Source organism: Lepidochelys kempii, chromosome 13 (genome assembly GCF_965140285.1).
Source record: "Lepidochelys kempii isolate rLepKem1 chromosome 13, rLepKem1.hap1, whole genome shotgun sequence".
Classification (NCBI taxonomy): Eukaryota; Metazoa; Chordata; order Testudines; family Cheloniidae; genus Lepidochelys; species Lepidochelys kempii.
Genome location: NC_136392.1, coordinates 20,750,151 through 20,769,492, shown reverse-complemented (window position 1 = coordinate 20,769,492; position 19,342 = coordinate 20,750,151). Strand labels below are relative to the sequence as shown.

The window sequence follows — 19,342 nt, the reverse complement described above, 5'->3', positions numbered from 1 at the left end:
ATCATATTTTAAAGAGAGAGTGCCAACACACTCACTCACCACACTTTTTGACCCCTCTTGCTGGAAGCTGTGTTGCCTCCACAGTGCTGACTGACCTTGAGTCTACATTGGCCCTTATCACTTCACCCCCAGCACAGCTCCAGGGGCGGTAACAGCTATGGACGCTATGATGCAGAAAGTACTCGGGGATGGCAGTTTCAGGCATTGCCTCCACTTGTCATCAAACTCTTCAAGTGAAGGTACCAGAGACCTCTCTTCACTACAACTTCCACCAGTGGTGCTGCATGTCATGAATTACAGGTCTCACTTTTGCTAATGTGCCCATACCCTGAATATTAGATTTCAAGCTCTAAGGGCAGGTCAAAGCAAACATACGCACACAGAGTTCAGGGCTGCAACTTGGATGAGGTCCCAAAGCCACGTGTAAAACAGTTTAAACCCTACAACCTGAATCAACATCAATCAATGGAAAGCACCAGTGTTTGGGGAGCTGTGTGTCATACGACAAACCTTGGCGTAGACTCCTGAACCACTTTTTTGGAGGTTTTGCGAACAGAATGTGGAGTGGGGCAGAAAAGGTCAGAAAACATTACTCATTCAGATGCCTTAGTCCAGGGGTAGTGAATGAATCACAACTGGCACAAGTCCATAGACCAAAGTTTATAAAGCTTTATTGAACATTAACAGCTGTGCAGTGAACAAACAATACAATGGTCTGGAAGTTTCACAGCTGGTTTTAGTTCTAACGTCCTGTGAGAGAACAGCAACCATTTCTGCTGTTCTCCAGTAGATGCTTGTGTGGAGACAGGAACATAACTTTGAAAGTTTATAGACCCAGTGTATTTCAAGAACTGGTTAAGTTTCTCACAAGCAAACATTTGCCACAGCAAGGAACACCATTCCCTCTGGGAGCTTCTGCTATGCATTGGAACAGATGAGCAGGAAAGAAAGCAGTACAGCAAGTGCCACTAGGGAAACCTCCCTTAGGCTCCCCAAAACCAGCCTGCCAGGAGAGAACAGAGATCCCAGGACTGCTCACTATCCATTTATTGCTCCCTCCCTCCATTGCACATTCCCAGTGGCTGGTTTGCTTAGGACAAAAGAAAATGCACAGACAGCCCCGGCCTGCAAACACTGTCAGTTAAATGGATACAACCATTTGCTATTTTGAACCACCCCACATCATGCTTACTAAAAAACTTTGAATCCTCCCTCCCTGTTCTCTCCTCATCATTTCAGCTAGGAATGCTGACAGTTTTAAACTAACAGTGAAATTAAAATAACCCCAAACACCACAGCAGAGCATGCTTTGTATCCAAAGAGTCAAGACCTCAAACTGGAAATCCAGCAGAGAGAGGCAGGCTTTGATGCCTGTGAGAAGCGCTTTAAAAGCAGCATCATGACAACTCAAAGTTTTTTCAGTTATGACCTGGGAGAATGCAAGTAGTTCAGAAAACACTTGGCGCTGTGCACAGTTTTCAATTTGGCATGATGAGCAGGAGGAGATGACTCCGCAGTCTCTGGCTCCAGCAGCTTTCAGCTAAGGGCATCTGTTAGCTGTTGCAAGTCCCCTTGAACAGCAGTGCAAAGACAACTAGCTTCCCCGCAAACAGCAACATGGAAACTCTTCTAACTGCTTCAGCAGAATTGGTGGGCCAAGGCTCCCACAGAGACAGCTGTGGCCTTATACAGACAATTGAGAGACGAACACAGATGACCACCACGCAACAGCTGGGCAGGTCCTTCTTCTACCACTTCTCAGAGGGGAGGGCCAGTGTACATTCCCAGAAATAAGGGAAGGGAAAACATAAAACTCTTCTGCTTCTAAAAGCAGGTAGCAGTGCCAGAATTCATACAGTAAACAACTGACATCAAATATCATATGCAAAGTGGGAGGGCTGGTCAGGAATTTGCCGCAGTAGTCCACACACGTTATAGAAAACAGGCTGCTTGTAGTCCAGTCACATGCCTAGCAAGCCCGCCCTCCCCCCAAACCCCCACTCCCCTCTTTAAAAGCAAAACCAGAGCTGGCAGCAAGCTGGAGGAACTTTTAGGTACCAACTATACTGGGATCATGAGCAGACTCAGGCAGCTGGGAGCCACTGCAGTGATACAAGAAGCAGTTCCCCCAGCAGCTGTAGCAGATTAGAAACAAGGCTGCCAGGAAGACCAAGGCACAGATTGTGCATGGCTTCCGCTCCAGGAGGAAACTCAGCAGATAGAAGCCCATGAACATTGAGTGACTGAACCATAAAGCCGGGTTGAGGGGCTTAGGAATGAGGAGGACAGGCAGTAACCACTGAAGACAGTACATAGCGGCTGGCAGGCAGGGACCTAGGGATAGCAGCAATCAGAAGCACTCCTAGAACTTTTTCCTGCAGCTCCTCAGGTGAGCAGGATTCCCAACACTGTTCTGTAACGTGAAGATAAAGCTTTAAAAAGAAAAAAGAAAAATAGTTGGGATTAGAGTAATGTGCTAGAGAGGCCAACACCAATTCTCCTTATACACCGAGTCACTTATTTGCTCCCGATCTACTGTACACTGACAATCATGGCATTGTTTTAACATGGTTTAGTATTAGGAGTTCCTCACACTGAGATCTCAGGCTGCACTACAGTCTCCCGGGGAAATATGGAAACACCACCAACTAGTACATAACATTAGATAAAACATTAAAAAAATGTACAATAGGGAGGCAAGCCTGCATCGACAAGGAGATGGATTTGGACTAACTTCCTGGTCAATGCTTCTCTTTCCCAAAGGCCAGCTGTTATCTGTGTCACTGGCTCAAATTCTAACAAAGTCGTAAAAAAACCCAGTCCCTTCGTGCAGTGTGGGAGGCTAGAGGGAAAGCAAAGGATTCCATGGGGAAAGACTAGAGCAGTTGGTTTTCCTACTAATGTGTATGCTCAGCTGAAACTGTCCAAAGAGATTTGGAAGGTGGTGTCAGCAAGTACACTTTACAAAGATCACCGCACAGGGGTTGTGTGGGAAGTAATGGAAGACAAGGAACAGAATCTAATTTTGCTTCCCAAGGGGAAATCACATCTGTCTAATAGGCACTTCTGGAAAAGTGGTTCAGCATAAGGCTGACGGCATGTGAGAGGGACTGTGATGATTGAAAAGAGCTTCACATCTGAACTGAGGATGGGATCATGGGAATCTCTCCTTTGCCAGGTTGCTTCTTGCTTTCCTGTCTGCACCTAAAGTGCGAGAATTCTATCAAGTCTGCTCTGCAGTCCTGCTCGTCATTCCTTTGCTCAGCAGCTGCAAACCCAGAGTCAATTTCACACAGATTCAGGTACTGCAAAGAAAGCCCTTGGGGAGGAGGTAAAAAGCAACAGTGAAACTCAGTTTCTCTCAGCAACTTCTTAAGATCTTAGAAAAGCGAAAGCTGGGGTGGAGGTCAGAGAAAGATGCCTTTGTGGCATTTGGACACATTGCTGAAACACTCATCTTGAGCCCATCCATGTACCATCTCCTCTCCACACACATGGGTCCATTAAAAAGTCCCCCAACCCCAAACGTAGTATGCATCTTCTAATGCAGCATTCTGACAGCAGAGATCCCAATCATGCAACATGAAATTCAAGCCATGTGTAGCTAAACTCTGAATGATGACAGCATGCACACTATACTACAATGAGAAAGACTGTAAATCCTTCAGGCAGAGACAGTCTAAGCCAGACACACACATTCAGATCAGACAAAATACACTGATGGATCAGATATGGGACAATCTCAAAATGACAGTGTTTATACATAAATATAGGATTGCCTTCCTTGGATTATCATAATAAAACCATGTGAAAGCAGCATGTTTTGAGAAGGCATCTGAATGGAGAGGGTGGCCAACCAGAATACTAAGTTGCACTCCTCCCTTCAACAGATCAGCAGCAACCCCAGTGAGCAATCTAAGCAGCTCAAGCTAGAATACATAGCTCTAGATAGAATTTGTCATCCAAGGATCTCAAAGTACTTTAGAAAGGAGGATATATTTTCAGTTTACTGATAGGGGAAATGGATAGAGAAAGAGGATTTTGAGACTTACCCAAGACCACATAGCAAGTCAATGGTAGGATTAGAGTACTCGTCCTGGTTCTGACTCCTTGTCAGTATCTTGCTGAAACAATACACACAAGGTGCAGTGCTGGTAAAGGGAAAAAGGAAGGCACAGGCAGCAGATCTCTCCACAGGGCTAATGAGAGTATTTATACAGCACCTTTCATCCCACAGTGCTTCATAACTACATTTATACAGCACAGCTGAAGGGGATGGCAGGCAGCCAAGGCACAAAAGGGCAAAGGAAACATGTGACCAAGGACAACAGGACAAGCCCCTCCTCTTAGAGAATTGCAAGGGGTTCTAATGATCATGCAGAGTAAACACGTTCTTGGTTTATAACGGCTTGTCCTAAAGATCCTTCTTCCTTCAAACACTAAGCTGCATGGTTCTCTCTTTGTGTCAGAGGGAAGAAGGGCTGAGCCGAGCCAGGCAGGAATAGAAACTGTAGTTGTAGGGGGACTAGTGGGACAAAGAAGCTGAGAAGATAAACAAGATAAACACATTCCCTTGGCTAAAACTAGAAGAGAAGGATGGGATTTCCTGGCTAGGGGAGCGGGGATGAGGAGGGAAGATGGGGCTGCATGAAAAAGCCAAAACACGCCCACAAAGAACATGGTTTCCTGCCAAAAGAGAGTGAGGTCATAATGAAGATTAAGACGTTCCCAGCCATGTCTGGGTACCTGCTCCTCCAGCAACAGCTGGGAACAGATTCCAGACTCATACGCAACATTCTCCCCAGGCCACCAGCGGGAGGGTGCATTTTAATAGTGATGAAAGAGGAGGCAGCCCATTCATCTCCATCCCAGCAGACAGCACATCATCAGCGTTTTAGATTATTCCTGGAGAAAGCATGGGGTGCTGATCCTGGGAGGGTGTGGTGGAGAGGAGAGAGAGTACTGTCCAGCAGAGAGCAGGGAGGTGGGGGTTATTTTATCAGTAAAACTAATGAGCTTATTTTCAGGCCTCGCAATTACTAAGTTGTTTGTTTTACATGTCAGTATTTTCTAGTGGTTAGAGCCAAGAAATAGAAATCTGACTCCCAAGTTTTTATTCCTGCTTCCAGCTGTGTCCATGGGCCATAGTTAGTTAATAAGATAATACTTACCTATATGACAGAGGTGCAGAAGGGCTGTTAACCTTTGTCAAGCCTGTTGAGATCCTCAGATGAACGTCATTATAGAAGCTAAGTATTAGTTAGCTCCTCCCCAGGGTAAGTGTTCACAGAAGTGAGCCGGTAGCACAGCTCACAGGGAGTGGAGCAGCTAAGTCACTGCTCTTCTCCCTGCTCAGACACTCACTTTTCATTCCTATCCATGCAAACATATGGTACGATAGCAGGCAGTAAAACCATTGTGGCAAGTCAGTGCTCTGCAGCTCTCCCTGAATCCTTCTAAACTGCTCCATATCATATGCACAACATGAATCTTATTGCTACTTATATAGCAATTTTTGTCCTCATGTACCCCCCAAAGCACGTTACAAGCTTAACCGTTATATAAAGTATACGCAAACATCACTATTTCCGCCAATGGACTGCAGTGTAATGAAGCACATGGTACAGCCGTTGTGCCCTTTAAGGCTGAGAGCTGTAGTTGTAGGTCACGTGTTTGCTCCTAGTTATGTGCCTAAAGGCAATCTCATAAGGCTTCTCTCTCTCAGGCAGAGAAGCAGCCAGAGGAAGGGGGCGGTCTCTGTACCTGTCAAGTGGAAAGCATGACAAGACACCTACAGGGAGCAGGAGCTGGCTGGAGAGAAACCTCAGCTGGGTAGGGCTGTGAAGTCCTAGAGATAAATGCTAACATACGACCCTGAGGGGTAGTGAGACTATATTGGGTTGCTTTATTGAGACACCAAGATTCAAAACATAAAAGAGCTCTGACCAAAGGAATTAGAACTATGCATTAGTCTTGGGCATGGATTCCACCTTCCCTGGCTGGTGGATCAGCTGTTAATAGTAACAAGTAGTCTTTTCCACCTTTTTCCCCACCCACCCAAGTCCGATGCAGCTATGAGAGTGTCCCATGGGGACTTCGGTCATCTTAGCCATATCACCTTTCTTTTACTAAAAGGTGAAATACTTATTTTCTTGTGATCTTTGACACACAATTTCTTATCTAGTTACAAGAGTATTTTAGAAGTGTCCAACTCTGCCTAGACTCTTAAGCAATAGTCTGAGGCAGGGACACAGCAAGCACACCAAATCCCCACCCGATTTTCTCTTTTTCCTCAAGGAAACTACAGTTATCTGCTCTTGACCAAGAGGAGTAGATTGCCAGGTACTGACAGCAAGTTATTAACTGCCATACACCAACATTTCATTGTCTGTGCTTCCCCTTCTCACAATGGCATTCTGCTTCTTCCAGACCTGCTGATCTCATTCACCTCTGACTCATCTTTCATTGACTCCTTGGCTAAGATGGTGCACTGTCATCTTTACAGATTGCAATCCTTACAGTCACTCTCATCTGGCTTGTCAGCCAGTCTTGTTAGTCATTCCAGGAACAGTGACTCCTCTGAAACCTTCACAGCTGTTAGGATAACTAAGTTTAACTTTACAACCGAGTCAGAGGCGCACAAAAAACTGCCTTGACATTCTCACTGCACTCAACAATTCACTGTTCCTTTCTATGATCTCCAGGCAGCGCGTTCGAGTCTCCTACCCTAGAGTTCCTGCAATACCCTCAGGGTCTGAGCCACCCAACACATCAGAGCTAAGCAAATACAAATGGTTTTCCACAGTCGCTCATGCTCATTAGTGAATCCACGCCAATCATGCTCACATTCTTTCTACTTGCTCCCATGAACAACATTTAAGCACCAAGAGGATAATGGGGTTATGGGAATAGCCAGCATGGATTTGTCAAGAACAAATTATTCCCAAATTAATCTAACTGCCTTCTTTGACAAGGTTACTGGCCTGGTGGATTGGGAGAAGCAGTAGATGTGATATATCTTGATTTTTGTAAGGGTTTTGACAGTCATACATGACAGTCTCACAAGCAAACAGGGGAAATGTGGTCTAGATGAAATAACTATAAGGGGAATCATAACTAGCTGAAAAACCGTACTCAAAGAGTAGTTATCAATGGTTCTCTGTCAAATTTGGGGGATGTATCTAGTGGCGACCCACGGGGTATGTCCCAGGTCCAGTATCACTCTATTTCATTAATGACATGGATGATTGAGCAGAGAGTACACTTATCAAATTTGATGATACCAAGATGGGAGGAGTTGCAAGTATTTTGAAGAATGATGTTGGCAAATTGGAGAATTGGTCTGAAATCAACTAAATTAAATTCAATAATGACAAGTGTACAGTCCTACACTTAGGAAGAAAAAAGATCGAACGCACAACTACAAAATGGGAACAACAGGCTAAGTGTACTGCTGAAAAAGATCTGGGGGTTATAGTAGACCACAAACTGAATATGAACGTGATGAAGCTGAGAAAAAAAGCTAAAATTCTGGGGTCCACTAACAGGAGTGTCATGTGGAAAACACAGGAGGTAATTGTTCCTCTCTTCTCAGCATGGTTGAGCCTCAGCTGAGTACTGTGTCCAATTATGGGCGCCACACTTTAGGAAAGAGGACAAATTGGTGAGTCCAGAGGAGAGCAACAAAAATTATGAAAGGTCCAGAAAAATCTGACCTATAAGAAAAGGTTGAAAAAACTGGGCATGTTTAGTCTTGAGAAAAGAAAGCTAAGAGAGCACCTGATAATCTTCAAATACATTAAGGGTTGTTATAAAAGGGTGTTCTCCATATCCACTTGAGGTAGGACAAGTAGTAATGGGCTTAATTTGCAACAAACAAGATTGAGGCCTGGTCTACACTACAAAGTTAGGTCAACATAAGCCACCTTGCATCAACCTAGCTGCACATGTGTCTACACTTAAAATTTGTCTCCTACCCATGTAAGCATCTTGTTATAGTAACATAGTAACACCAACTCCATAAGGGGCGCTGAGCCATGGTCAGTGTACTGAGGTCCACACAGTGTGAGTATAAACACTGCTTTACTTAGCTTGACCCTAACAGTCCTTCAGCAGCTGTCCCACAATGACTGACACTGACTGCTCTGGTCACAATTGTGAACTCCACTGCCCACAAGTCATGGAGACCAGAAGGTCCCCCCTTCCCCTTTAAAGCCCTGTGAATTTCTGAAGTGCCTTTTCTTGATTGTTCCAGTTGGCAGGCACACCCAGCAGCTCTCCATTGTTGCATAAAACTCCTCAGCTGATCAGGCTGGCTATGTGCTCCAGGCGCACTTCCGCTTGGAGTAAACAGGAGATATTGGATCTCCTGGGCCTGTGGAGAGAAGCAGCTTTGCAAGCACGGCTATGGACCAACCGTAGAAACATGGACATCTACGAGCAGATTGCTCAGGAGATGGGGTACAACAGGGACCAGCAACAGTGCCACGTGAAAGGGAAGGAACTACAATCAGGCATATCAGAAGGCTAGGGAGGTCAACAGTCAATCCGGTGCTGAGCCGCAGACCTGTCATTTTTACAAAGAGCTACAAGCCATATTTGGCAGAGATCCCACCATCACCCGGCACACCACCACAGATACTTTCAGGGAGCCCAAGCCATGAGGCCCTGGCATGAGCAATAAAGATGATGGGGGACATGCAACATGGGGGTCCTGCTATGCCACAAGATAGGACCTGTTTGAGACTCCACCGCACTCCAGTCAGTCGAGAACGGGCGAGCCTGATGCAGGGAAAGGAACACTGTGTAAGTGTGTACATTACAGTGATGACACCCCCAACTTAACAGGACACAGCCATTGACTTTTCATTAATTTACTAGTACTAGAAGAGGTAGTGGTACAACAAAGAGGTAGCGCTGTTATTTGTTTTTCATTCCCCTGTAAAGTTAGATAAGGGGGGGGCGCTATGCAGAGCATTTTCTCTATGTACAGAGATGTCCCTTGAATCCTCCTGAGAGATCTTGATGAAACTTCCATGGAGGTTGTCAAGGTTCCTTCCCCACTCTGAACTCTGGGGTACAGATGTGGGGACCTGCATGAAAGACCCCATAAGATTATTCTTACCAGCTTAGGTTAAAAACTTCCTCAAGGTACAAACTTTGCCTTGTCCTTGAACAGTACGCTGCCACCATCAAGAGTTTTAAACAAAGAACAGAGAAAGAGTCCACTTGGAGACGTCTTCCCCCAAAATATGCCCCCAAGCCCTACACCACCTTTCCTGGGGAAGGCTTGATAAGAATCCTCACCAATTGGTACAGGTGAACACAGACCCAAACCCTTGGATCTTAAGAACAATGAAAAATCAATCAGGTTCTTAAAAGAAGAATTTTAATTAAAAAAAAGGTAAAAGAATCACCTCTGTAAAATCAGGACAGTAAATACCTTACAGGGTAATCAGATTCAAAACACAGAGAATCCCTTTAGGCAAAACCTTAAGTTACAAAAAGTCACAAAAACAGGAATATACATTCCCTCCAGCACAGCTTATTTTACCAGCCATTAAACAAAAGGAAATCTAACGCATTTTCTAGCTAGATTACTTACTAATTTAACAGGAGTTGGAAGGCTTGCATTTCTGATCTGTTCCCAACAAAAGCATCACACAGACAGAACCCTTTGTTTCCCATCCCCGCCCACCCCCACTCCAGATTTGAAAGTATCTTGTCCCCTCATTGGTCATTTTGGGTCAGGTGCCAGTGAGGGTACCTTAACTTCTTAACCCTTTACAGGTGAAAGGGTCTTGCCTCTGGCCAGGAGGGATTTTATAGCACTGTATACAGAAAGGTGGTTACCCTTCCCTTTATATTTATGACAGAGGTACTCTGCAATCCTCTCCCAAACATTTCTAGGATGGCAGCCTTATTTCTTCCTCTACCATAGGACACTTCTCCCACACTAGTCAGTGCTAACCTCAGCAGGCACCATTGCAGCACACAGACTAGCAGCATACAGGCCTGGGCAACTTTGGGACACCACCAGCACTTGTGCTTTCTGTGCCTTTGTTACTTTCAGGAGTGAAATATCAGCTAAAATCATCACTGCCTGCGGAATGTGGTGCTAGTATTCAGTACCAATACCCTATACTCTTAGTTTCATACAACCAAGCATTTGCCTCCTTGTTTTCCTCACCACTGGAGAGCCATACTCACCATGGCTGGTCCTGAGAGCAGTGGCTTGCCCAAGCACTCCAAAGCAGAAGTGTCAATATACCTGTCTTGTTTAAAACATCGCGGGAACAAGGAAAGAGTTCTGAATCTTAGCTTTCATTTTCCATTGGAACTATAGCTCTGTGTTTTATCTGCAGCTTTTGCCATTGCAGCCTTGAGGGTTTCCCCCTACACACCCATTGAACATCTAAGCCAAATATGGAGGAAAAAGAAGATATGTTCAGGGAGAGTCTCCAAGCTGTGTCACACCATGAGCAAAGAGTTTGGAAGGTGAACGTTGCAGATACCCCAGAGAAGGAAAAAGAGTGGACAAGAGAAAGGCCCAGGGGTCCCAGTACGAAAAGGAGAGGGATATGTACTAGGACATAATGGGGCTTCACTGGCAGCAAACAGATGCTGCAGACTCTTGTGGACCTACAGGTTCAACAATCCTGGGCTCACCTGCTTTGCAGGCCATGGAGAACCTAATTGCAATGTGCACGCACACACCCCTACATACCAGGTGTTTTCAGGGGCCTCTTCCCTACCCAACATTCCACCTGGGTGACATTAAAGGACAACCAACGCTTTACATACACTGATCTGTGAATGCCACAGTTGCTGTATGTGGATATAAAATGGCCATGAATGTTCTTTCACATTGTTAATAAATTAATGGAACAGAACATAAGTTTTTAATGTATTTGCTTTTAAATTCCACAGACTTTTCTTTGCACTGGTTCTATTACTGAATAAAATTCTATTATTTGGAAAATAATTCATTTTTATTAGTTCACAAATATATGCTGCAGAGTGCCAAGCAGTTCTGAAATCACCCACTTGTTACTGTACAGTGTAACAACTCATAGGATCAGTGGCAAACAGTGTAATATCAAATGTATAGCATTTGATATAATAGGTGCACTGACAGTGGTATATTCACAGATGTACACCAAGTGCCACACAATTCTTAACAGGCCCCAAAACAGCAGGGCCAGGTAGAGCACAGTACACCACAACTCATTACTGTGGCTTGCTGCTTAAATGCTCTTTCAAAGCCTCCCTGAGCCGTATAAGTTCCTTGTATCTGGCTGCTCAAACACTGCAGATAGCTACTCCATCTCGACCCTTTGCCCCAGCAGCAACTTTTCCCCCTTTGCTTCACACACATTATCCAGGACACCAGGCAGCTCTAACTGGGACCTACCAAATTCACTGTCCATTTTGATCAATTTCATAGTCATAGGATTTTAAAAACTGTAAATTTCATGATTTCACCTATTTAAATCTGAAATTTCAAGGAGGTGTAATTGTAGGGGTCCTGACCCAAAAAGGAGTTGGGGGGGGGTCCCAAGGTTATTGTAGGGAGGGATCTGCAATACTGCTACCCTTACTTCTGTGCTGCTACTGGGAGTGCTGCTGCCTTCAGAGGTGGGCAGCTGGAGAGCGCCAGTTGCAGGCCAGGAGCTCAGCTCTGAAGGCAGAACTGCTGCCAGCAGCACCACAGAAGTAAGGATGGCATGATATGGCATTGCCACCCTTACTTCTGCACTGCTGCTGGCAGGGCACTGCCTTCAGAGCTGGGCGCCTGGCCAACGGCCACCGCTCTCCGGTTGCCCAGCTCTGAAGGCAGCACAAAAGTAAGGGTGGCAATACCGTGACCCCACTAAAATAACCTTGTGACACCCCCCTGCAATTCCCTTTTAGGTCAGAACCCCCAATTTGAGAAATGCTGGTCTCCACCGTGAAATCTGTGTAGTATAGGGTAAAAGCACACAAAAGACCAGATTTCAGGAGGGGAAACTAGATTTCACGGTCTGTAACATGTTTTTCATGGCCAAGAATTTGATAGGGCCCTGGCTATAACCACTGGGATATTTTTCTCACTGAAATCCAATCTTGAGAGTAAATACCAACATCCCTTCAATCTACCAAAGCGCATTCAACTGTCATTCTGCACCTGCTGAACCAGTAGTTACATCTTTCCTTGGTGTTCTCAAGGTGGCTGGTGTATGGCTTCATGAGCCAGGGAACAAGGGATAAGCTGAGTCTACTAGGATCACTACTGGCATTTCATCATCACCTATGGTAATCTGCTAGTTGGGAAAGAAAGTCCTTCCTTGTAGCTTTCTGAACAGTCCTGTGCTCTTAAAGATGTGAATGTCATGCACCTTCTCTAACCAGCCAACACTGATGTCGGTGAAGCATTCCTTGTGATCCACCAATGCTTGCATAACCGTAGGAAGGGAGCACTGTTATGTACTCTGTGGCAAAGTGGTCTGGTGCCAAAATAGGGATGTGTGCACCGTCTGTCACCACAATGCTGCAAATCCATCCACTGTGTTCTGCACATTGCCACAAGTCACAGTCCCATGTAGCAAGTGATTATTAATGGCCCTGAACACTTTCAGGACAATGGCCCCGACAGTGGATTTTTCAACTCCAAAATGATTTCTCATTGCTACCAGAAGCAATCTGGCAGTGCAAATTTCCACAGTGCGATCACCACTTGCTTCTTCTCTGTCAGTGCAGCTCTCATTTCAGTGCCCTACGCTGCAGAGCTGGGACGAGCTTGGTATACAGATCCAGGAATGCGGCCTTGCACATCTGAAAGTTCTGCAGCCACTGCTCGTCACCCCAAGCCTGCATTACGATGCGATCCCACCAGTCAGTGCTTGTTTCTCAGACCTAGAAATAGCACTCCACCATCTTCAGCTGCTCTGTAAATGGCACCAGTAACTTTGAACTGGTTCTCACTACATCCCACAGCAGCCTATCCTCCAAGAAACTCTCATGTTCCCCGCTGATTCGATTATTCTTACAGCTCTGCAAATACCAGAGAATCATGTGCAACACTTAACAATAGTGCAGAGTTGTGCAAGCTCCATGCTTCTGTCAGATATGGAGTACAGTGAGGAGGGCAGCGCATGTTATACAAACACCTATCAGAGATGGTCTAGGTTTACTTGGTCCTGCCTCAGCGCAGGGACATGGACTTGACTTCTTGAGGTGCTTTCCAACTCTACGTTTCTATGATTCTGTTACTCAAACCACCAAGGTCTAACTTAACAGGAACAATTTTAAGATTCACATGCATAAGTACTTGCACATTCAGGGAGTCAGGAACAAGAACAATATTATGAATTATCTAACCAGCCACAAGTAACCAGCACTGCTCGAATTTTAAGTATTTGCAATGAAGTATTCAAAAAGCTACTAGAATAAATACATTTGAGGAGCCTGTGATCTATTCCTGGATAGTCTAAAGCAGAAAAGGCTTAATTCATCATAACTTTAGTTGTAAGGTATTCATTAACCTATAGTCCCTATATATTTGTCCATGGATACCCATTTTATATCCCCTCTCTTCTGCAGAGAGAGTGTGCCACTCCCAATTACATTAGGGCTCTACTTACCCCAACTAGTGAAAGTCAGCTCTGATTATCCCCACTGAACACCCAAGGAAGTGCTCAGTGGTAATCTTATTCAGCCCTCATTAGGGTTGCTGTTAAGCAGGTGTTGGTCCAGAGAGAAGGCAATACTTAAGTGATTCATGAATCATTCCCTCCCAGCATGGTAGTCAAGCTGACACCCAGTCTGACAGCTGAAAGGCTTTACAGCAAGAGATCACTCATGTACCAGCAAGAAGCTGGTCAACTATTCAGCTTTTTAGAAACCCAAACCTCTCCCTGGAATTTAGAGGCACGAGGTGTCTCGAGTAAATGAGATCTCCCAAGTTAATTCTGCAAAGTTTACATATATTCATGCCAGAACTGCACAATCAAGCACTTACATACAGATTTACATGTTCAAAACATATTATGAACATCAATCCATTCTCATACAGCGCACATTCTCCCCATTTTACAGATGGGGAAAATGAGACTAAGTTACTTGCCCAAAGTCCTGATCGTGTCACTAACTCCCTGCCCTGTGTTCACTATATCAAGTCACTTCAGGGGCTCACTATAAGATCCCTTCCTATACAGCTTACCTACAATACAGTTTCTTTTTACTACAGTTTGGCTGGAATAAAAGCCTTGTCAGGACCATGTTCTAAATTAGATCTCTGCGTAGCACTGGTTTTTCTTTTAACAGAAGGTTTTGTCTCAGGCCATAGAGGCTAGCGCGTGTTTAAGAACAGTCCTTAAATCGGTCCTCATACACAGTTTAGCACCCAAAACACATGGGGCCTACAATTCCTAGTAATGCACACACTGACACCCAAACCACTGCAAGAAAAAATTAAAAGTGAACCCGGGAAGTAGAAGTGACAAGTTTCAGGGAGCAGGTTCAGTTTTAGCCCAGTCAGTAGCAGAATGGCTTATCTGGCATTCCACAAGGAGCCCTCCCCCTCTTTTTTTGGCATTGTTGGGGGAAGTGTATTTTTTTTTGTTTTGTTTTTTTAATTCTTCAATCCCTGGAAGATGAGTGATTTCTGGGGGCAGTACTTGTGTTCTTTGGCTGATCCTGACCATAGGTGTCCCTGTCTCCATTCTCCCAGAGGGAATATCTACCACCAAGACTCAAAGTGTTTAGTTTCCAGACAAGGATCGACCCCCATCACACACTCCATTTCTCTGAGCTCTCGAACTCCTAACATTTTAATTGTGCATCTGCACAGACATGCGGCCAGACTCTGTACTAAGCAGGAGAAAGAGTAAAGCATATACTCAATGCAGGTTTCAGATCACAGAATACAGAGAGCTGCCCAGTGTTACCTTCCCCAACACCAAAAATATAGGCTATTTCAATGGCACACACATTATCCAAGGTGCTTAGTTAGGAGAGAAGCAACGCTAGGAGGAAGTTATGCTTCTCCATGTTGAGTGGGTGAGGAAGAACGAAAAAGAAAACATGCATGAATAGAGTTTTGGTACTATCTATACACAGAAGAAACTGTAGTTTTCATAACCAGCATAACCCTCCAAAAAGAGAACATGCCACTAGCGCCTCAAACCATTGGATTACAGGTACTTCTGTTTTGTCAGGTGCAATAAAACTCCACCCCCACATTTCTTTACCTTTTATGAATAATTCTACTGAAAGAATTAGACATGGTCCACACTACAGAGTTAGGTCGACATAAGGCAGCTTACGTCGACCTAACTATATCAGTGCCTACATTACAGCCTTACTCCGGCTGATGTAAGTACCCTACTACACTGAGAGGCATAGGGCTTATGTCAGTGTAGTTAGGGCAATATTGCATTCCTTATATATGGGCTGTTGGCTGTCATTCAACACCTGGCCTCCCCAATCAGGCTGCTGTCAACTCCTCGCCAGAAGCCCTGCTGCCCCCCAGGGTCCCAGCTCCCCACCGGGAGCATGGAAACCAAATGGACTCCCGGTGAGGATCTACCTGCTGGAGGCGAGAGGCCCTGGGTGGCTGCCCAATGCCCCCAGCTCCCGGCTAGGAGGGTGGAGGCGAGAAGCCCTGGAGAACAGCTGGGCTCCCAGTGTGGAGCTGTCCCTGCCCCCACACACACACACATATGCTGCCCCTCTTCAGTCGGTGGAAGTGATCTGGTGAGGACAAGCACTGCGGACAGGAGGGTACCATGGACATCTGCCACTGCAGTAACTACTGCAGTGGCTGTTAAGTCAATCTAACATAGGTCGACTTAAGCCTCTGTACCAGATGACTGGAGGATAGTTAATATAACACCAATTTTTTAAAAAGGCTCCAGAGGCGATCCTGGCAATTACAGGCCCATAAGCCTAACTTCAGGACCAGGGAAACTGGTTGAAACTAGTAAAGAATAGAATTATCAGACACACAGATGAACATAATATGGTGGGGAAAAATCAACATGGCTTTTATAAAAGGAAATCATGTCACAGATTCATAGAGATTTAGGTCAGAAGGGACCATTGTGATCATCTAGTCTGACCTCCTGCACAACACAGGCCACAGAATTTCACCCACCACTCCTGCGAAAAACCTCTCACCTATATCTGAGCTATTGAAGTCCTCAAATCGTGGTTTAAAGACTTCAAGAAGCAGAGAATCCTCCAGCAAGTTACCCGTGCCCCACGCTACAGAGGAAGGCGAAAAACCTCCAGGGCCTCTTCCAATCTGCCCTGGAGGAAAATTCCTTCACGACCCCAAATATGGTGATCAGCTAAACCCTGAGCATATGGGCAAGATTCACCAGCCAGATACTACAGAAAATTCTTTCCTGGGTAACTCAGATCCCACCCCATCTAATATCCCATCACAGGCCATTGGTCCTATTTACCATGAATATTTAATTACCAAAACCAGCAACCTATCAAAATTCTTTGAGGAAGTCAACAAATATGCACACAAGGGTGATCCAGTGAATACGATGAAGTGAGCTGTAGCTCACGAAAGCTTATGCTCAAATAAATTTGTTAGTCTCTAAGGTGCCACAAGTACTCTTTTTCTTCTTCCAGTGGATACAGTGTACTTTGGCTTTCAGAAAGCTGTTGACAAGGTCCCAAAGGCTCTTAAGCAAACTAAGCTGTCATGGAATGAGAGGGAAGGTTCTTTCATGGATCACTAACTGGTTAAAAAAAAGAGATAGGACTAAATTGTCAGTTTTTACAAGTTGAGAAGGGTAAATAGCAGGGTCCCCCAAGGATCTGTGATGTTCCAACACATTCATAAGTGATCTGGAACAGGGGACGAACAGTGAGGCGGCAAGATATGCAAACGATACAAAATTACTCAAGACAGTTAAGTCCAAAGCTGACTGCAAAGAGTTACAAAGGGATCTCACAAAACTGGGTGACAAAATGGCAGATGAAATTCAATGCTGATAAATGCACACTGGATAAAATAATTCCAACTATACATACAAAATAATGGAATCTAAATTAGCTGTTACCACTCAAGAAAGATCTTAGAGTCATCATGCATAGTTCTCTGAAAATGCCCACACAATGCAGTGGCAGTCAAACAAGCTAACAGAATGTTAGGAACCATTAGGAAAGGGATAGATAAGGAGACAGAAAATATAATTATGTCACTATGTAAACCCAAAGTATGCCCAATCTTGAATACTGCCTGCAGTTCCAGTCACCCCATTTCAAAAAAAAGATATATCAGAAGTGGGAAAGGTGCAGAGAAAGGCAAAAAAATTATTAGGAGTATGAAACAGCTTTCATAAGAGGAGAGATTAAAAAGACTGGGACTGTACATCCTAGAAAAAAGATGACGAGGGGGAATATGATAGAAGTCTATAAAAACATGAATGGTGTGAAGAAAATTAAGAGGGAAGTATTATTTACCCCTTCACATAACATAACTAGGGGTCACCCAACTAAATACATAGGCAGCAGGTTTAAAACAAACATGTCACAACACAACAGTATCAACATGTGGAACTCATTGCCATGGGGTGTTGTGAAGCCCAAAAGCATAACTGAGTTCAAAAAAGAATTAGAGAAGTTCATGGAGGATAGGTCCATCAATGGCTATTAGCCAAGATGGTCAGGGACACAATCCCATGGGGTCCCTAAACCCCCAAGTGCCAGAAGCTGGGACTGGATGACAAGCGATGTATCACTTGAAATTGCCCTGTTCTGTTCATTCCCTCTGAAGCATCTGGCACTAGCCACCATCAGAAGACAGAATACTGGGCTAGATGGATCACTGGTCTGACCCAGTATGGCCATTCTTATGTTCTTAGCATGAAGTGCCAATCTTATCTACCTGACTCTGAAAGGAGAGAGAGAAGACTGAGATACGTAGAAGAGAATGACAGCATGGAAAAAATAGCAAATGCATTTTAATTTTTCCACTGTAAGTTACAGATAATCATTGCAGTACTAAAAAAAATTATGTTGAGAGCACACTGAACTACCACACAAATAATTAACCCACCATTGGACTTCAGGTGACAGTACTGTCTCCCTATCACAATCTTAAGGAGAAAGATCAAATCAAATCAGTCATCAAAACAGCTGCACATTTAATCATTTTTCATGGCATCCATCTATGCTTGCACCTCAGTAGCAGGATTAACATATCATCCACTGAAATGAATTATATGTCTGTTATCATTAAAACATAATTTTCTACATATTTGTTCAGTGCAGAGGGCCATACCAACACTGCCTTACCACCCTAAAGAGCAGCCAAGTTACAAGCATGGTCCAGCAATAGCAAAGAAATTGGATGTAATACATAAACAGGAAACAGAGCTACTGCTGTGTGACTGTCAAATTTAGCCCAGACTAGTTTTTATGAGAGAGGTGTGCACAGTTATTTGTAGTTTTTTGTTTTAAAAAAAAAAAACCATAGAAAGCCAAGGAGTGGAATAAGGGAGATCTACAGACCCTAAGGACATGAAGGGGATAAGAAAAGAACTAGATGAAGGGATGATCCAAAGATGGGAAAGTATTTCTATCTAGAGAAATCAGTCAAATGGATCAGCAGAGAAATGGCAACAGAGGCCTCATTCCAAGCCCCTCACGCTGCGCTTCTCTGTGTAAGGATAATCTGCCGGAGCACATTGCTGTGTTCTCCACAGAGACCAACCCCTCGCCAAGCTGTGGGCCACACTTGCACTTCACTCGTCCGTTCTGGGGAAAGCCTCTAACGTGGCCCCACAGTGGATCGTTGCAGAAAACAGGAATCTGCCCCGCCCCCCGTTACAGATCACGGGAGAGCCCACGGCAAAGGAGGCACCGCGGAGTCCGGGCTCCAGAACTCACCACAGCCCTCGAGCAAAGGGAGACCCTCTCGCCGGCTCTGCGAGGCCGAGCCACGGTGCCAGCACGGCGGGGCGGGTGACGGGAGCCGCGCCTCGGGACCCCGGCCCGGAGCCCCGGCGAGGCCAGGCACAGGGGCGGACAGGGCCCCCCTCCGCCCGCCTGCAGCGGGGACCCTGCCTCCTCCGGGCCGCGGGGGGGGGGCGGGGCGCTGCCTCCTCTCGGCCCGGGGGCCGCACTCGGGCTAGGAGAGGCCCCCTGGGGCCCTAGACCTCAGAAGCCCCCGGGCAGGCGCTCGCGACCCCGTTACCTGCGTACTCCGCCATGGCGCTCTCTGCGGCCCGGACCGAACCGTCCTGCTGCGCTGCTCTGCGCCTGCGCCCGTCACTCGCATAGGCCCCAGCTTGCTGCTCTCTGCCCGCGAGTCGGGGGTCTCCTCTGGGGCTGCCGTTCC

The 19,342-nt window shown here is 45.4% G+C and overlaps 1 protein-coding gene across 2 annotated transcripts; it reads right to left on the bottom strand.

The window, feature by feature from the left end:
* Positions 1-647: 647 nt before the first annotated feature.
* BLCAP (BLCAP apoptosis inducing factor) lies at positions 648-19,328 on the bottom strand. 2 transcript variants are annotated; one of them, XM_073309665.2, is made up of 2 exons: positions 19,199-19,328; positions 648-2,432 (listed from the first exon to the last, which is right to left on the bottom strand). In XM_073309665.2, the coding sequence occupies exon 2, from the start codon at positions 2,312-2,314 to the stop codon at positions 2,051-2,053; it is 264 nt and encodes an 87-aa protein (XP_073165766.1). In that variant the 5' UTR covers positions 2,315-2,432; positions 19,199-19,328; the 3' UTR covers positions 648-2,050. The 2 variants fall into 2 exon arrangements, with proteins under 2 accessions (XP_073165766.1, XP_073165767.1); XM_073309666.1 differs by lacking the exon at positions 19,199-19,328 and adding an exon at positions 18,892-19,192.
* Between the last annotated feature and the right edge of the window lie 14 nt (positions 19,329-19,342).